General features: G+C 45.0%; 1 protein-coding gene across 1 annotated transcript in view; it reads left to right on the top strand.

Annotated features, from left to right (window-relative positions):
• Positions 1-17,500, top strand: part of xylt1 (xylosyltransferase I) — a 105,623-nt gene that overhangs the window by 47,050 nt on the left and 41,073 nt on the right. Inside the window, exons 2-4 of the mRNA XM_037545037.1 lie at positions 7,395-7,896; positions 13,349-13,521; positions 16,439-16,641. Coding sequence (XP_037400934.1) covers positions 7,395-7,896; positions 13,349-13,521; positions 16,439-16,641 — 878 coding nt within the window. The remainder of the gene's footprint in view (positions 1-7,394; positions 7,897-13,348; positions 13,522-16,438; positions 16,642-17,500) is intronic.

A 17,500-nucleotide genomic window follows, 5' to 3' on the forward strand; every position in this document is an offset into this window, starting at 1 on the left:
CAGCAATGACGGAATCTACTGATTTCTTCTTTAAAATGTGCAAAATTCAGTGAGTGAGGTGTAAACAGAGAGATTCAGAGGGTTCGGGGTGAAACGGTTCAGGCGTCTTTACAGTGGTGGTGATGGGAACCAGGCGTCGCCATGACTACAACACAGATATAGACATTTTATTTACCATCCAGAACCACCAGAGAACCTACACGAGTCTTCTGAGCTTATCTGGAATGTTGATGATGGAAAACAGTGGAAAATCTGTTTGGGGACTAATTATGAATAAGCAGACCGTAAAGTATGTTTTAGGCCAAAACCTGTTAATTTAAGTCCATTTTTTTGTTTGGATCTTTCAAAATCCTCTCTTTTGATTATTATTTTATTCCATAACACTGATATAATGTATTATTGTATATAATGATCTATTATCTATTAAAAGTAGTTGTCTGTTTATAGTATTTTCTTATTTTTCAATATGTCTAGTTGTCTTCTTTTGTCACACATTCCAGATGTGTCAAAGACGATGAAAGTCATGATGAAAACAATGTTCTGAATGGTGCTGTATGAGCTGAAATTGCAGAAATCTGACAGATTGTCTCTGCAGATGTTGTTATTGTTGACATAAATCTGTCAAAAGTTGATTTTCTAGGATGAGTGTTTTCCTACGAGTTTATCCATGAAGAGAAACTAGAACTAATCCTCTGATAGTAGAGCGGATTCGTGTGCTGCTCTCGTCACATGCAATCCTAACCGCCTGCTTAATTATTGAAAAGGCAGGAGAAGGAGTGTTATGTTATTGACTGGTTTTAGGTTCCTCTCTCTCTCTCTCTCTCTCTCTCTCTCTCTCTGTATCTCTCTGTTTCTCTCTCTCTCTCTGTATCTCTCTGTCTCTCTCTCTCCCTCTCTCTCTCTCTCTCTCTCTCTCTCTCTGTATCTCTCTGTCTCTCTCTCTCTCTCTCTCTCTCCCTCTCTCTCTCTCTCTCTCTCTCTCTCTCTGTATCTCTCTGTCTCTCTCTCTCTCTCTCTCTCTCTCCCTCTCTCTCTCTCTCTCTGTGTCTCTCTCTCTCTCTCTCTCTCTCTCTCTCTGTCTCTCTCTCTCTCTCTCTCTCTCTCTCTCTCTCTGTATCTCTCTGTCTCTCTCTCTCTCTCTCTCTCCCTCTCTCTCTCTCTCTCTCTCTCTCTCTCTCTGTATCTCTCTGTCTCTCTCTCTCTCTCTCTCTCTCCCTCTCTCTCTCTCTCTCTCTGTGTCTCTCTCTCTCTCTCTCTCTCTCTCTCTGTCTCTCTCTCTCTCTCTCTCTCTCTCTCTCTCTCTGTATCTCTCTGTCTCTCTCTCTCTCTCTCTCTCCCTCTCTCTCTCTCTCTCTCTCTCTCTCTCTCTGTATCTCTCTCTCTCTCTGTCTCTCTCTCTCTCCTCTGCCTCTCTCTCTGTCTCTCTCTCTCTCCTCTGTCTCTCTCTCTCTATCTCTCCCCGCCCAGCCTTCTATTCATCCATTTTTAAACATTGCGTATGAGTTCCATTGACTGTAGCTGCTGAAAGCGTCTGAGGTAGAACAGGTGGGCCGCTGGTCAGGAGACACACCCTCCCTCTGGGCCTCGACTACAGAGGCTGTTTGATATCGATCCACACAGTGTGGGAACCGGGCTGGACTGTGTGAGAGTGAGATTGTTTTTGTACATTTTCAGGACACAAATGACCTTGTTGGAAAAATCTAGACAAACAGGACAGACGCACAGCCGAACAGCACCTCCCACCCTGTAGAGCGAACTCAGCTGAAAGAGAATCTGTTTTCTTTTTGGTTTCCAAGGCTGAAACTGGGTTATCATTACATATAGGTGCTCTTCTCTGTCTGTCTGTCTGTCTGTTTCTCTGTCTGTCTGTCTATCTGTCTATATGCTGCAGTTTACTCAGAGAAATGCTCTCTGCATGTATCGTTATTGCCATTATTATTAATGTGATAAATGGTTACTGTGTGATTGTTGATAGAATCTGTGATTAAACCCATGAGCTGTATGAAGGGCGAAGCGACAGTCATGGAGGAGCTGAAGCACTTACTGTATACATGATATATATATATATACACTTGATTGCATAGATGATATATATATATATATATATGATATATACATTCATTGACTTTATAACATGTGACTAAATCATAATTAACTACACAAAATAATGAGATAAATCACAATGAATTATATGAATCATGTTAAATATAGACAGTAACATATATAATCATATATAATATGTACTGACCCTGAAGTTCTGACAGGATGTGAAAGGTGTGTGTGGTCTGCTGGAGGAGGAAAGAGAGGAGCAGATAAAGTGTAGCTGATAAACGAGTGGCTGACCCTCTTCCTCCAGGTGATGAATGATGTAAGGTCCACAGTGAGAGAGAGAGAGAGAGCGAGAGAGAGAGAGAGAGAGAGAGAGAGAGAGAGAGAGAGAGAGAGAGAGAGACAGAGAGAGAGAGAGAGAGAGAGACAGTGAGAGAGAGAGAGAGAGAGACAGAGAGAGAGAGACAGTGAGAGAGAGAGAGAGAGAGAGAGAGAGAGAGAGAGAGAGAGAGAGAGAGAGAGAGAGAGAGACAGAGAGAGAGAAAAAACTGAAAGCAAGTAAGAAAAGAGAACATTTTACAAAAGAAAGAGAGGAGAGACAGAAAGAGTGAAAGACTGTACATATGATGTGTGGTATCATATACAAGTTGAAACTAAGAGTGAAGAGAAAGAAGGAAAAATGGGAAAAAGAGAAGTGAAAGAGGTAAAGAAAGAGAAGAAAGGAAGAAAACAAAACAGGAAAGGAGAGAGTGTGTGAAAGATGAAAAAAAGAGAATGAGAAACAAAAGGAAGAGGAAAGAAAGGGGAAGAAAAGAGAGAACGGGAGAAAGAAGAGTGACAAAACACACCAAAAAAGAGGAGAGAGAGAGAGAAAGGACAGGGAGTGAAAGCGAGCGAGAGAGACAGAGTGAGAGAGAAAGAGAAAGGAGAGAGAGAGAGAGAGAGAGAGAGAGAGAGAGAGAGAGAGAGAGAGAGAGGGAGCGAGAGAGAGAGAGAGAGAGAGAGCAAGAGAGAGAGAGAGAGAGAGAGAGAAAGGACAGGGAGTGAAAGCGAGCGAGAGAGACAGAGTGAGAGAGAAAGAGAAAGGAGAGAGAGAGAGAGAGTGAGAGAGAGAGAGAGAGAGGGAGAGAGAGTGAGAGAGAGAGAGAGAGAGAGAGAGAGAGAGAGAAAGAGTGAGAGAGAGAGAGGGAGAGAGAGAGAGAGAGAGAGGGAGAGAGACATAGAGAGAGAGAGAGAGAGAGAGAGAGAGAGAGAGAAAGAGTGAGAGAGAGAGAGATAGACAGAGAGAGAGAGAGAGAGAGAGAAAGAGTGAGAGAGAGAGAGGGAGAGAGAGTGAGAGAGAGAGAGAGAGAGAGGGAGGGAGAGAGAGAGAGAGAGAGAGAGACAGAGTGAGAGAGGAAGAGAAAGGAGAGAGAGAGAGAGAGAGAGAGAGGGAGAGAGAGAGAGAGAGAGAGAGAGAGAGAGAGAAAGAGTGAGAGAGAGAGAGATAGACAGAGAGAGAGAGAGAGAGAGAGAAAGAGTGAGAGAGAGAGAGGGAGAGAGACATAGAGAGAGAGAGAGAGAGAGAGAGAGAGAGAGAAAGAGTGAGAGAGAGAGAGGGAGAGAGACATAGAGAGAGAGAGAGAGAGAGAGACAGAGAGACAGAGAGAGAGAGAGAGATAGACAGAGAGAGAGAGAGAGAGAGAGAAAGAGAGAGAGAGAGAGAGGGAGAGAGAGTGAGAGAGAGAGAGAGAGAGGGAGAGAGAGAGAGAGAGAGAGAGAGAGTGAGAGAGAGAGAGAGAGAGAGAGAGGGAGAGAGAGAGAGAGAGAGAGTGAAAGAGAGTCCAGGCCGGGTGCTCAGCAGTGCAGAGCTGTGCTCCCAGTGCACTTTGGGAAATGACAGATTTTTGCGGGCGATCGATCGATAGTCTCTCTCTCCGGCAGCCTAACTCGCCTCCTGCGGTTTCTCAGGCTATTAATCCAGGTCCCTGTAATTTCCTCCTGCTGGGTCCCGCGGGCCGGCCGCCAGGGGACGGGGGGATGTGGAGTGGACGCAGAGGGGGCGGAGGGCAGCGGGTCCAAACGTCCGGCCGTTATGTAGAGCAGATCTGTCCTGCAGCGTTTTCTGAAAAACTGATCTGGAGTCAGATTTGTCCTGCTTATGGTGGCAGCAGGTACCAAAGCAGCTGCATCAGCTCTCTGGGGGGCTGCAGACCAGCGACGGGGTCTCAGAGAGACACACAGAGAGAGTGAGAAGAGAGACAGACAGAGAAGAGAGAGACATAGCGATAGAGAGTCACATGTTGACTCGACTCGGACTTGAGTCATTTTCGACTCTGCAGTTGCAGTTTTTTATTGCAGCTTATATGATCGACTGCACTGTTTGAACACGTTTTAATTGGGGAGATATAACCCAATAACACCGAGCTCATAATCTGCCCTTAGACCAATAAGACCAAACCAAATGTGACATCACAACCATGGTGCACTACGTTCAGCGTTCCAGCGTCAGGCCAGTAGCGCTGGGTTTACTGGTGTTCTTAGCCAAAAAAACAGCCTCAACCTTTTTTTATAGAAAGTAATCGCAGTTTAAGTCACAAACATAGTAGAAAAATTGCAGTTTGAGACTTTAATACAGCACATGAACGAAAGCGCTTTGTTTCTGAGCTCAGCATCAGGTTCACATAACAGTGTTTACCTATATTTTACAATTAAATAGCAAGTTGTGTTCCAGACTAACACACTAGCCACAAGCTAACAGGCTAATTAAGATACAGTGATACGATGTCATACAGTCCAGTACGGAACAGTATATATATATATATATATATAAAATACAGTATGATTTCATACTGTCATATAATTGACATACAAATTCAATTCGCTGCAGTACGATACGCTGTGATTGCCACATCACTCACCCCTGCATATGACTTCTTTTATATCTGGTCAGTTCAAGTCATAATAAAGTACCTCCTTATGGGCAGTAATGTGTTATGGGAATAGAATTTTAGAGTCGGCACTTTTTACACAGCTTTTAATAATTCATATAAAACGACTGCCTGCTTTCATCTCCAACAGTAACTCGTTGGTAGGGGTTAATTCTCTGGGGTCTCGATGTTTCTGAATCTGTGTGTGTCTCTTTGTGATGATCCAGCTCAGAAATCCAGTTCAAACCCTTCCTGAATCCGTAGAGCCGCCCTTTCCGTTCCATCTCATCACGAGATCATACGAGACTCACATCCGGAGTTATGAGCCTATGAAGAGGGGCTGAGATACACGTCACCGTGTGAAGCTGCTGGATTCGTGTGTCCGTCTGCATTTTGTGTGAAACTGACCGACGGACACTCAGGAGATCACTAAGGACTGACCGTCACGCCGGACCCCCTTCATTCTTCATTCAGTCCACATCGGAGACTCGTGTGAAACGGCGTCAGAGAGTTTCCAGCTGCTGAAGCTGCTGCAGCGGGTTTGGAAAGTAGTGATGAAGATAACGGAGCGCTTAGATATGAAACACATGAGGATCCTGTTGTATGAAGAACCTTTAGTGGGGAGATTAGAAGAGTACACGACCTCATACGACAGGTGGTTAAAGAAAGCCTGCAAGCGGAAGTCGCCTCACTTGAAGACGTTCGCTTCCACAGGCCTGCACCGCGGCGGCGGCGGTGTGCTTTCTGCAGGCACGCACATCCTCACCCAGAGCTCAGAACTTCCTGCCTGTCTCTCTGTTTCAGTCGTGCAGAAGCGAGCTCTCGTAAGGGCCGTGCAGAAGCTTTGCGGTCGTCTTGGGAAGAGGTTTGATTAGAAACTCAGCGCGAGACGCCGACAGTAAAGCAGCGGCGCTCTGCTTTCTGTAATGAAATGACTCAGCACCCACACAGCCCTGCAGCGCACGCCTGCGTACGTCTGCTGCCCGTCGGCCTGGACTCGGACTCTGCTTAAAAGGGCCGGAGAGGTCTGCAGGCTTCGCCTCATTGAGCAGGATAGTGCTGGTTTGGAACTAAGTAATTAGGCTGTTCTTCAAAGCGGTCAAGCCTTACAAACTGCAGCACTGACATTCTCCTGGCGTCGGCCTTCAGGGCTGGACGATACGATGAAACGTTCTCATTATCACGATAAATAATGTCTCCGTAATCTTTTCGGAGTATATAACGATTATGACCTGTACGTCTCTGATTATGGAGAGCCTGTAAACAAAAACCAGCAGCATCTGAGTGTCAGATTGGATGTTAGTCCATTATGTAATAATCTAATTTCATCAGTCCAGGGCCGCAACTAGTAAATGATTTTATTATTGAACGTTCGATTAAATAGTACCTTGTATATTTTAATATTCTATAATTATAAGGCATGGTTCATTTTAAAGACTGAATGAAAATATATTTATAAAATTATTATCATAGAAATGATTCATTATTATTTTACTTTATTGATGATTTCTTATTGTTATCATTTGCTTTTGTGCAGTTATATAAGTTGTATTGAATAATTGACGGTGTATATCTATGCTTTTATAAAATTTTGATTGAAATTCTGCAAAGTAATAAAAAAGCATCACTGATAATTGTTTTTATAGCATCTTTGAATTTTCTATTGACGAAGTGTATGAAATATTACTAAACTGAATCTCTAATGTTTATAGCGAGTTGTTCCTCTTTGCTCTTCTGAGGAGGCTTTACACTAGATGCTGAACATTGCTGTGAGGATTTGATTGAGCATTATTGAGGCCAGGTACTGATGTTGGATGGTCAGTTCAGGGTCACTCCAGCTCATTAGAGAGGTACTGGATGGAGCTCCATCACACCAGAGAACACTGTTCCACTGCACCACAGCCCAATGCTGGGGGGCTTTAGACCCCTTAGCCCACGCTTGGCATTGGACATGGTGACCTTAAGATCATGTGACCTTAGGCTTCTTTAGAGTGTCCCATTCTGTTGGTCAGTGCTTTTCCAAGCGTACAATTGAACTGAAGGAGCTGAAGGACTGCCTGGACTGTTGGACGTACGGTATTATGAAAAGGTTCCTGAGAAAAGTATGCAGGCGTATGTACTGGTCAGTAAGTGTTCATGTGCTCAAAAAGCACTAATACAAATAATATTAATGGAATAAATGGTGATTTTATGTATGTTAAGGGGTTAATACGCATTTCCAAAGTGTTGAGAAAGTTTTTTTGAAAACATGAAATTCTTGTTCGTTTTCTCTGTATTTATGTTTATTTGTATTCATTCTAATAAGATTTGGTCTTTTTACAAGCAGTCACACTTAGTGGTTCACCAACCTCGTGATGTATACTGAGAAAGTGTCTTCAAAGGTTGTGATGTTACATCGCCCATCCTTACCGTCTTCCCTCTTCTGTTTTTCCCCAGGATGTCTACTACTCCCACCGGCCCAAGGAGAAAGTCCGCGTGGACAGCAACAACGAGAACTCGGTGCCGAAGGACTTTGAGAACATAGACAACAGCAATTTTGGCAAGCCCACCAAACACAAGCAGGAGCTGCTAGAAAAGGCCCACGCCCAGCGAGGCCTGACCAAAAGCTCCAACGAGGTGGTCCGGTACGGTCCTGGCGTGGGCAGCCCCAATAGCACGCGGACCGCACTCCGGCCAGGCTCCTCACACTCCACCCCGCATCCCCAGCGGGCCCAGCCCCACCGCCATCATGTCCAGCATTCCAGACGGCCGGCCGCCCCCACCCCCGACATCAAGTACGACCAGCCGCCCAAATGCGAGATCACAGGCAAGGAGGCCATCTCAGCCCTCTCCCGCGCCAACACCAAGGAGTGCCGGCAGCAGATAGCCGAGGTTTACTGCCGCCACAAAGAGAAGCAGCTGATGCCCGAGAAGGTCACTCGCTACTGCCCCCTAGAAGGTGAGTATCCTCCGTCTGTGCGTAGACCACTTGATCCTTCTCTAATAACTCCTCCTCTAAGGACTTTTGTAGCTTGGTAACCGTTACTAGGCAGGGTACCAGCTCTACAGTATGACTGTGCATCAAATCATCAATGTTTTAGGTAATGTCCATAATAACAAATCTCATGCATACTTAAAAATAATGGGTTCCTTAGTAAAGAAATGGTTCTATATAGAACCATGAACACTCAAAAAGATGCTATATCTCTTGGACCCCTAACTTACATCTTCAGTTTGAAGATTGAAGATAGAATCTACAGTAATCTGTAGCGTCCATGTCGGTGTGAGACATGCGAGCACATGAAGGGGCTGGAATCTGTTGTCTGGTTGGCTTACAGTGATTCATATTGCGTCCTGAACCACGTCCACAAGTCTACACCACCTTAATGAAGAGCTGGATTTGACTAGAGAAAGAAAAGATTTGGGTGACTATTGACTTCTACTGTTTGTTAGCTACCTTAGGATCGTAGCTCCAGTGCTGAAACTAAAAAAGCAAAATCAGGACACCAAGCTCACCTTAGCTGATCAACTACATTAAGGATGAGTGGATATTTGTGTATGTTTGATTATTTGCAGTTCCTTTAAGTCCAGTTCGATGCCTGTGACCGGCACACAGACGAGCCAGCGGCGGTGTCTGTCCGCAGTAAGCTAAATAAACCAAGACGCCTCCTCCATCGGGATAATGACTGATTACAGGCATCAGCTATTTTTGTCAAGCAGGGAAATGTTATCAGAGCTCGGCCCGAGTTTAAGATAAATAATACTAAAGATAATGGTGGTTTTCCTGGATTAATTGCGGTGCTGTCAGCGGAGGTTTATGGAGGGGCTTCATTAAGACTTACAAGGCTGGCAACAGACAGACACGCGGCTTGTAATTACAATCAGAGACAGGCTGGAAATGAGATTCTGGATTTCCGCACAAGGTTAGACGCTTGTAATTGCTGCGCTATGTTCCTTCTTTCTTTCCTTCTTCCTTTCTTTCTTTCTTTCTTTCTTTTTTTCGCCTCCTCACTTTCTCTTCAGAAAGCATCTTCATGCAATTACGCAGCGCTTAGTGCTCTGCACACTAATCAGAGCGACGGATGCGTTTAAACACAGCAGTGACGGATCAGCGTAGGGCTCCAGAACTTTCCGGAAGCCTCAGTCGCTTCTGACGGATTCGACGATGTCGTCGCCTCGAGTCGAGATGGTTGGAGGAGGGGGCGAGGCGGGGCGAGTTCAGCTGAACAGCCACATGTACAGTGCATGTATTTATATATGTATATATATATATATATAAGTGCTTCATGTAATTATTGTATGAGGCAATCGATGGATGCTTTGAAGGCAGTGGTTTCCCACCGCAGTGCTTCGGCCTACATGGAAATTAAACGTTGGTGGAAAGGCACCAAAAAAAGACAGATGCTTCTTGGGTGGATCAAAAATGCCTCCCAGGCCATTCATTGGTGGAGGCTGGCACTGAAAGGAAAATCTTTGGCTGAAACTGAAACTGAAAACCACAAAATGCTGAGAATGAATGAAAACAGTTCATCCAAAATAAACGCGCACTCTCCTTGAGATGGTTCCTCACGGGTTCTGTAGTAAAGCCAGTGGCTCTGTATACTTTCGCTTTCCTTTCTGCTGTTGGTGTTTTCAGGTGATATCAGACATGCAGTGGAGAAGTTCTTGGGTGTCTTGACGCTCTACAGAGATGACAAATCTCTCTAATGTTCCTCGTAGAAACTATGAAATACTAAATGTTTTCTCTGTTGATCCGCTGCGGCTCAAGCTGTGTGCTTAGCACTGTTTATTTCCATGAAAAGTCCCCTGTGACCCTGACGGAGAAGCGGCTTAGACAATGGATGGATGGACGGATGAATTGTGACGTCTTCGTGACGCCTTGTTTGAGGCCTGTGCAGTCTCGTCTTGCTTGTTTTTCCGTTGTATCCTCCTTTTTATCCTTTTTTTTGGACATTTGTTCTGTTTCGATGGACAAAATTGACCAAAAATGCAAAGAATGTTTTTCCTTCCACAAAACTGGAAAGCACACAAATTTAGATCACAATAAAATCTCCTCTTACAAACACAGATGAGATGTGGATTTAGACTCTGCACTTGGAGCAGGATTCAGTGGGAAATGGTATAAAATTACAGCACGCTTCTGGTTTGTGTCGTCAGAGGTTTCCAGACTGCCTGGCCAGTGTGAGCTCTGCCTCTGAGATCTATAGATCAGAGAGACTACACAAACAGGTTAGACTGCATTAGGTGGTCTTTGTTCTTTGCGGGCGGAGGATGACACTAACCCAGCGCTAATGAGAGGGCCGCTGCAGACCGAGCGGGCGTTGGCGCTGTTTGAAGCGGGGCAGATCCGTCCTCGTCTTAAACACGGAGGGTTAAAACCTCTAGGACTTGATTAGAGGAGCCACCAGACCTTGTCAGTCCTTGAGCGCAGATATAGCCCTCCATACGGTCAGCCTGCAGCCCCCTAAAGCCACTGGCTGTGGCCCGGGCAGGGCAGTGGAGGCCGGGACAGTAAGGACATGCTTCAGGCTCAGATTATAGTCATTACTCCTCCACGGGCCATCTCATCAGCCTATAACCACCGCATGGCCTCGCGCCAGGGCGGAACTCTATACCAGGCCCTTAAATTTAACCCGCTCGCCCTGGAACCCGACGTGGCCTTCTTTAGAAGCACCAGATCATCACTGATTTAAAAAAAGCTTGAAAGCTTTCCTGAATATCTGCTCACCAGGAAATGCTCGCACGGTGCAGTGGGCGTGTACATGAGTCGTGCAAGTGTTGTAAATCTTTTGTCCTGAATCCTGACGTGGCCTTCTGTAGAAGCAGCGTCGCCTCCTTACAGTTACTGGAAAATGATCATTGATGGCTGTGAATTTGCTTTTTCCTCTCGTATGCATGAGCGCTCCGATCCGTGATCTGAGGCCCAGTCCTTGTTTTACAGGTATACGGCTAAAATATGATATCATGATACTTCAAGACATTTTCACCATATGTGATACGTCACCAGACGTCTGAACTGTTGGAACAGAGAATAAAGAGCTGCATTTTAAAAAAAACTACTGTCAAAACTGTGAATCTGAAGTTAAACAGGGCTAATTTAGCTTTTTTTATAATGAAACACGCAGTTGGACAGTCTCTACAAGCACTGACCATATACAGGATATGGTCAGAAAAGCATTTTGTATTGTGTGGTGAAATAATTCATCATGATAACGATATATATGGTCATATTGTCCAGCCCAAAAAGGCCTTTATTGCCTGTTCGATATATAATAAATGTACAGCTCAGATTTTAAATAATAAAAATATTGATATTTTTCAGCAGTTTTTACTGCCATAGCTCCAGTCGAAGTTGTGTTCTGTTAATCTCTTAATGTCGTGCTCTTTATGTAGTGCCCTCTAGTGGCCATTCTGGCTCAGCTGTTCTGAATTAATACGGTCAAATGACCCTGTTATCAGATGCAGTTGGACTCTTGTCTCTCTCTGCGTGTGAAATGTTGTGACCCTGTGTTGAGCTGCTAGTGAGCAACGAGGAGTGAAAGCTGAGATAAAACAGGCAGCTTGAGCTTCTTAATACCACACAGTCCAGCTAAATTTCTAAACGTCCTTCAGGTCTCATGTCCTTAACGTCTTTATATCGATCTTGTTTGCTCACCTACAAAAATGAAAATCATGAAAAATGTATATATTACTATATTTTGTAAAATATATATATTGTATATATGAGAATGGTGAACAGGTTATGAAAAGAAAAGTTGAGAGTTAATTATATAATTATGTAAATATAAAAACGTCCAAATCGTCACTTAAACTGGAAAACCTCACTGAAAAATCTGATCTCGTTTATTTTAGTCAGTGAACCAGCCACCACTGTTTGTACATCTGAAAAAATTTGGTGTTTTTTATTCATTTTTTTTTATGTGCCATTCGTCATTAAATGTTCACACAGTGTAAAGTTCAGTTGTCATTTTTAAACCGTGTGGTTTTCTGTGGTCAGTGATGCTGTTGCCATGTGCTTGGAGGGAAGACGTGCTGTCAGCAGCCCGTGTGTGCGTATGTTTACCCGACGGGGCATTTTTAGAGCGCTGTGCTGCCCCTCGGCCCGGCCCTTGTGGTCTACTGTGGGCTATTTCTGTCGGTATGACTGGAGGATAAGTGATGGTGTCTCATGACCGGCCGCCGCTGAAATGGATCCAGTGAAACACTTCAGGTCCAGTAGGTGATGCTGCGCTCTGGTCATGTGGCCGCGGGTGCCAAGACAGTAATAGCGCGTCTAATGTTTCTCTAAGCTGTGAAATTTGCTGCTCTGCTCGGTGTACCGTGCTCCAGTCCGTCTCCCTCTGTGTCCCGCAGCAGGCAGAGGAGGGCACGGCCGGCCCTGCAGTCACCCCTGCCGGTGAGCGTCTCTAATGGGGTCAGTGGAGCCTCTCTAATGCCTCTTTGTGCCGAAAGGTCCGGAAGGTTCAGCGTTAGCCTGGCTGATCTTACGGGCCAGAGTCTGTTAATGGTTCTTCATCCACTTCGCCTGTACGACTGTACACAGGCACTGCACTTCAGAAGTTTGGGGACAACTTTAGTGTGAAATTAGTAGTGGCCAAACACACCGCCTCCTCGTTTCTACGCTCACTGTCCACCTTATCAGCTCCACTGACCATATAGCTGCACTCTGTAGTTCTACAGTTACAGACTGTAGTCCATCTGTTTCTCTGATACTCTGTTACCCTGTTCTTCAGTGGTCAGGACCCCCATGGACCCTCACAGAGCAGGTACTGTTTGGGTGGTGGATCATTCTCAGCACTGCAGTGAGTTAGTGTGTGTTGCGCTGGTCTGAGTGGATCAGACACAGCAGTGCTGCTGGAGTGTTTAAACACTGTGTCCACTCACTGTCCACTCTTTTGGACACTCCTACCTTGTGGGTCCACCTTGTAGATGTAAAGTCAGAGACGACATCTCATCTGCTGCTGCAGTTTGTGTTGGTCATCCTCTAGTCCTTCATCAGTGGTCACAGGACGCTGCCCACAGGACGCTACCCACAGGACGCTGCCCACAGGACGCTCTTGGCTGGATAGTTGTGGTTGGTGGACTATTCTCAGTCCAGCAGTGACACTGAGGTGTTTAAAAACTCCAACTCCAGATCCACTCAGACCAGCACAACACACACTAACACACCACCACCACGTCAGTGTTAGTGCAGTGCTGAGAATGACCCACCACCCAAATAGTACCAGCTCTGTGAGGGTCCATGGGAGTCCTGACCGCTAAATTATTGAAACTCCTTTGGCCCAAATTAGCTGAAATGGTAGTTTGCAGTTCCTGCGCCTGTAAAGGAAAGTAAACGTCTGTCTGTGTGTGTTATGGATTTTGTGAGATTGTTTATTTCAGTGACAGTGTACTGCTGTATGTGTGTGCAGGGAAGGCGAGTATGAACGTGCACTGGGAGGAGGACTCCATGGAGACGGTGCCGGCGGTGCCCGTGCGGATCGCCTTCATGCTGGTGGTCCACGGCCGAGCGACCCGGCAGGTGCAGCGCCTCTTCAAGGCCATTTACCACACGTCTCACTTCTACTACATCCATGTGGATCAGGTACGCGAACTTCAGCTCTTTATTTACACCGGAAAACAACAGTGCACAAAGACGGCACAGTGCATTAGCCCTCCAATTACTAATGCATCCAATTATTACATAAGAAGCGACTAGCAGGGTGGGACACGCTGTACAAAGTAATGTGCTATAGTAAAGTAATTACTATAATACCTAACGTAATTACTTTTTCTGTAATTTACTAATATAAAGCATTGGGGTTAATCAGAATGATGGTAGAGCAGTGTTAATTGTCTGTGAGCCATTTATTCATTAATTTCTTCTATTCAGATTATCTCTCAGAGCTGGTTTGTAATTTGCATTAGGAGTGCATGTGCGACCTGAAGTTCGGTGTTAAAGGGGAATCCCACCGATTTTTAAAAATCTTTCCAGAATTCAGAATGTGAGCTCTGAATAGAAATTCAGAGGGTTTGGTGTGAAACGGTCCAGACGTCTTTACAGTGGTGGTGATGGGAACCAGGCGTCGCCATGACGACAACACAGATATAGACACTTTATTTACCATCCAGAACCACCAGAGAACCTACACGAGTCTTCTGAGCTTATATGGAATGTTGATGATGGAAAGCAGTGGAAAATCTGGAATAATGAGTTTTCTTTGGGGACTATTTTGCCGCACAGCGCCCTGCATGTCTCCCTCCACCATGAATGGAGCTGAAGTTCTCTAAACTCTCATAAAACAGCGTCTCAGTCATCAGGCAGTGAATTCAGAACCAGCTCATGTAGGAACTTTCTGTAGGAGCTTTTAGAGGGACGTCTGGTTCCCATCACCACCACTGTGAACGGTTCTGAGTCTAGAACAGAGAATTTCACACCAAACCGCTGCAGAGATTTTGGGAAATTTGTGGAGTTCCCCTTTATAACGTCTGATATTGACAGAGGAAATGAGGGAGAGATTTCCAGTTTGGCTTATGTTCCTCTCCTGCGGCGCACATCCTCTAACACAGGAGCTACCTGGAGGGAGGAGAGGAGAGGGGGGCGAGGGGAGGAGAGAGAGGAGGCTGCTAGATAAACAGCAGGTTTCCGAGCGCCGCTCCTCATTCAATAAGCTGTTTGAAAAGGCTGATGGGGGATTATTACAGAGCAGCACTTCAGTGGCTTAGTTACCGTTTTTTCTCCCTCCGCACACACAGCGAGCGACGGAGTGGGAACATGAAAGCCTGTTTATTCAGACATGTAGCGCAGCACAGACGCGGTGCACCCCTCTACATACCCCCCCACACCCCCCACCCCGCCTTAATTACACAGCCTAGCATACACTTAATGAACTACTTCAGGAATGAGGTGGTGGGGGGGTTTAAACCCGCAGTCTTCTAATCTCTAAAGGATGTGATGAAATGACTGCCTTTCAATCAGTCAATCAGCCTGAGTCTCTGCCTCTCTATCTCTCCGGCTCCTCTCTTCCTGCGCCGCTTTCATGAGCCGTTAAAAACGTGGGAGGAACACGGAGGGAGCGCATGAGCGGATCAAAGCCATCTAAAGAGGAGCAGAGAGGGGCGCAAAAAAAAACCACGTCGATGTGTAAAAACCAGCCAGATGTCGTTCCTTAGACCAGGAGCTCTGATCAGTAATAACATGCATGAGTTGAAGGGCAGTTCCACCCATTTTTTTAAAAATCCTGCATAATTCAGTGCTTGAGAAGCAAGCAGAGTCATTCAGAGTGGCTTGGTGTGAAATTGGGGAGCTTTTATCCGTATGGTGGTGGTGGAGAAACAGTGGAAAATCTGGAATACTGAGTTTTCTTTGGGGACTATTTTGCCGCACAGCGCCCTGCATGTCTCCCTCCACCATGAATGGAGTTGAAGTTCTCTAAACTCTCATAAAACAGCGTCTCAGTCATCAGGCAGTGAATTCAGAACCAGTTCATGTAGGAACTTTCTGTAGGAGCTTTTAGAGGGACGTCTGGTTCCCATCACCACCACTGTGAGGAGCTTTTAGAGGGGGACGCCTGGTTCCCATCACCACCACTGGGAACAGCTCTGACTCGGTCAGTTTATCTAGAACAGAGCGTTTCACACCAAACCGCTCTGAACGGCTCTGATTACATCTTAAGCAGTTAATTATGCCATTTATTCAAATTTAGAAAATTAGCAGTGTTCCTCTTTAAAGGGATCGTTCACACAGAGTTGAAATTGACACGCTTTTCCTCTTACCCTGGTGAAACTGAGCATGGGCATTTAAGTTAAAGTTAGTATTTGAATTCTGAAAGTGTTATTAGAAAAATAATTGATTAATATTTTTCAATAATAATACAACCATAAAACTGAAAATTGGTGGTTTTATTTACTAGAAATGGTCAGTTTTAATATGACCGTTTATACATTAGAATTAAACAGGCTGCTTTTGTTACTGTACCTTTAAGACTTGCATATGTAAACTCTGTTCTGATTGGCTGCCTCAGAAAGCCATGCAGTAAATGCGTCCGCTACAGAGCACATTTTAATGCAGATATTGAGGAAAAAATAAAATATGAAATGTGTATCTGTACAAACGTTATGGCACATTTTTAATATTATGTCTTATTTTTTCCCAACATGTTAAATTCAGCAAATAAATGAAGATTATGCACTAAACTGCAGACAATGGCGAATTTAAGTGTGTTCTCTGTACAGGATGTGTTTATTCACTTATTTTTGCTTAGAAAATCAACATGGAATGGACTGGGGTGGTCAAACGTCTGATTAACACTGAAAACCCTGTTAGTTCTGCCCAATTTAGGTCTGTTTTTAGTTCTGCTTTATATTTTTATGTGGAAATAAATGCCTTGCTACTGTAACACTGCAGTTTCCCTTCAGGATCAATACAGTACTGTCTATCCGTCCGTCTGTCAATATATCCATGATTTGATTTCTGATCGGGTGGTCAGTGTCCTAAAGTAAGCCTCTCTGTCTTTCCCCAGCGGTCGAATTACCTCCACAGGCAGATGCTGGCGCTGGCCAATCAGTACCCGAATGTGCGGGTCACTCCCTGGCGCATGTCCACCATCTGGGGCGGTGCCAGCCTGCTGAGCATGTACCTGCAGAGCATGAGGGACCTGCTGGCCATGGCTGAGTGGCCCTGGGACTTCTTCATCAACCTGAGCGCTGCAGACTACCCCATCAGGTGAGCTCCTGAAGCAGACTGGAGTCAGCGTGAGCAGCGGCTGGTGTGCGGTGCTGAAACGGGCTGTGGGTCGGAGCTGATGGCATATTGTTGTTTGTCAGGCAGCACAGATATTATAGCGTGTATTAATAATCTCTTCATTTTGAAGGTTCCCTGTAGATGCTTTGTAGATACCTCGTCTTAACAAGTCAAATAGATCTAATAAACTGAATTTTAGCCTCAACCCAAAACTTAAACCCCATTGTTATTAAGTTCCCCCTTTTTTTTTACATTTCTCCATAATTTTATTTATGATGTAATCAGAGCAGTTCAGAGCGGTTTGGTGTGAAACGCTCTGTTCTAGATAAACTGACCGAGTCAGACCCATTCACAGTGGTGGTGATGGGAACCAGACGTCCCTCTAAAAGCTCCTACAGAAAGTTCCTACATGAACTGGTTCTGAATTCACTGCCTGATGACTGAGACGCTGTTTTATGAGAGTTTAGAGAACTTCAACTCCATTCATGGTGGAGGGAGACATGCAGGGCGCTGTGCGGCAAAATAGTCCCCAAAGAAAACTCATTATTCCAGATTTTCAACTGTTTTCCATCATCAACATTCCATATAAGCTCAGAAGATTTATCGATAATGAGTGATATGGAAAAATAAATAAATAAACAAACCACTTTAGTTGAGAGCGTCTCAATACAGAATCCCTATTTGAGTGTCCATTACACTTCCATACAGGAAGATATATATATATATAATGCATAGGCAGCCTCTGTTACTCATCCAGCACAAATATGGTCAAATACTGTGTTTGCTGGTGGTTCCTGCAGAAGTTCTGCCTCTTGTGGCTTCATCGATCCCCGAGTGGAAC

The sequence above is a fragment of the Pygocentrus nattereri genome, chromosome 14 (assembly GCF_015220715.1).
Source record: "Pygocentrus nattereri isolate fPygNat1 chromosome 14, fPygNat1.pri, whole genome shotgun sequence".
NCBI classification, from domain to species: Eukaryota; Metazoa; Chordata; class Actinopteri; order Characiformes; family Serrasalmidae; genus Pygocentrus; species Pygocentrus nattereri.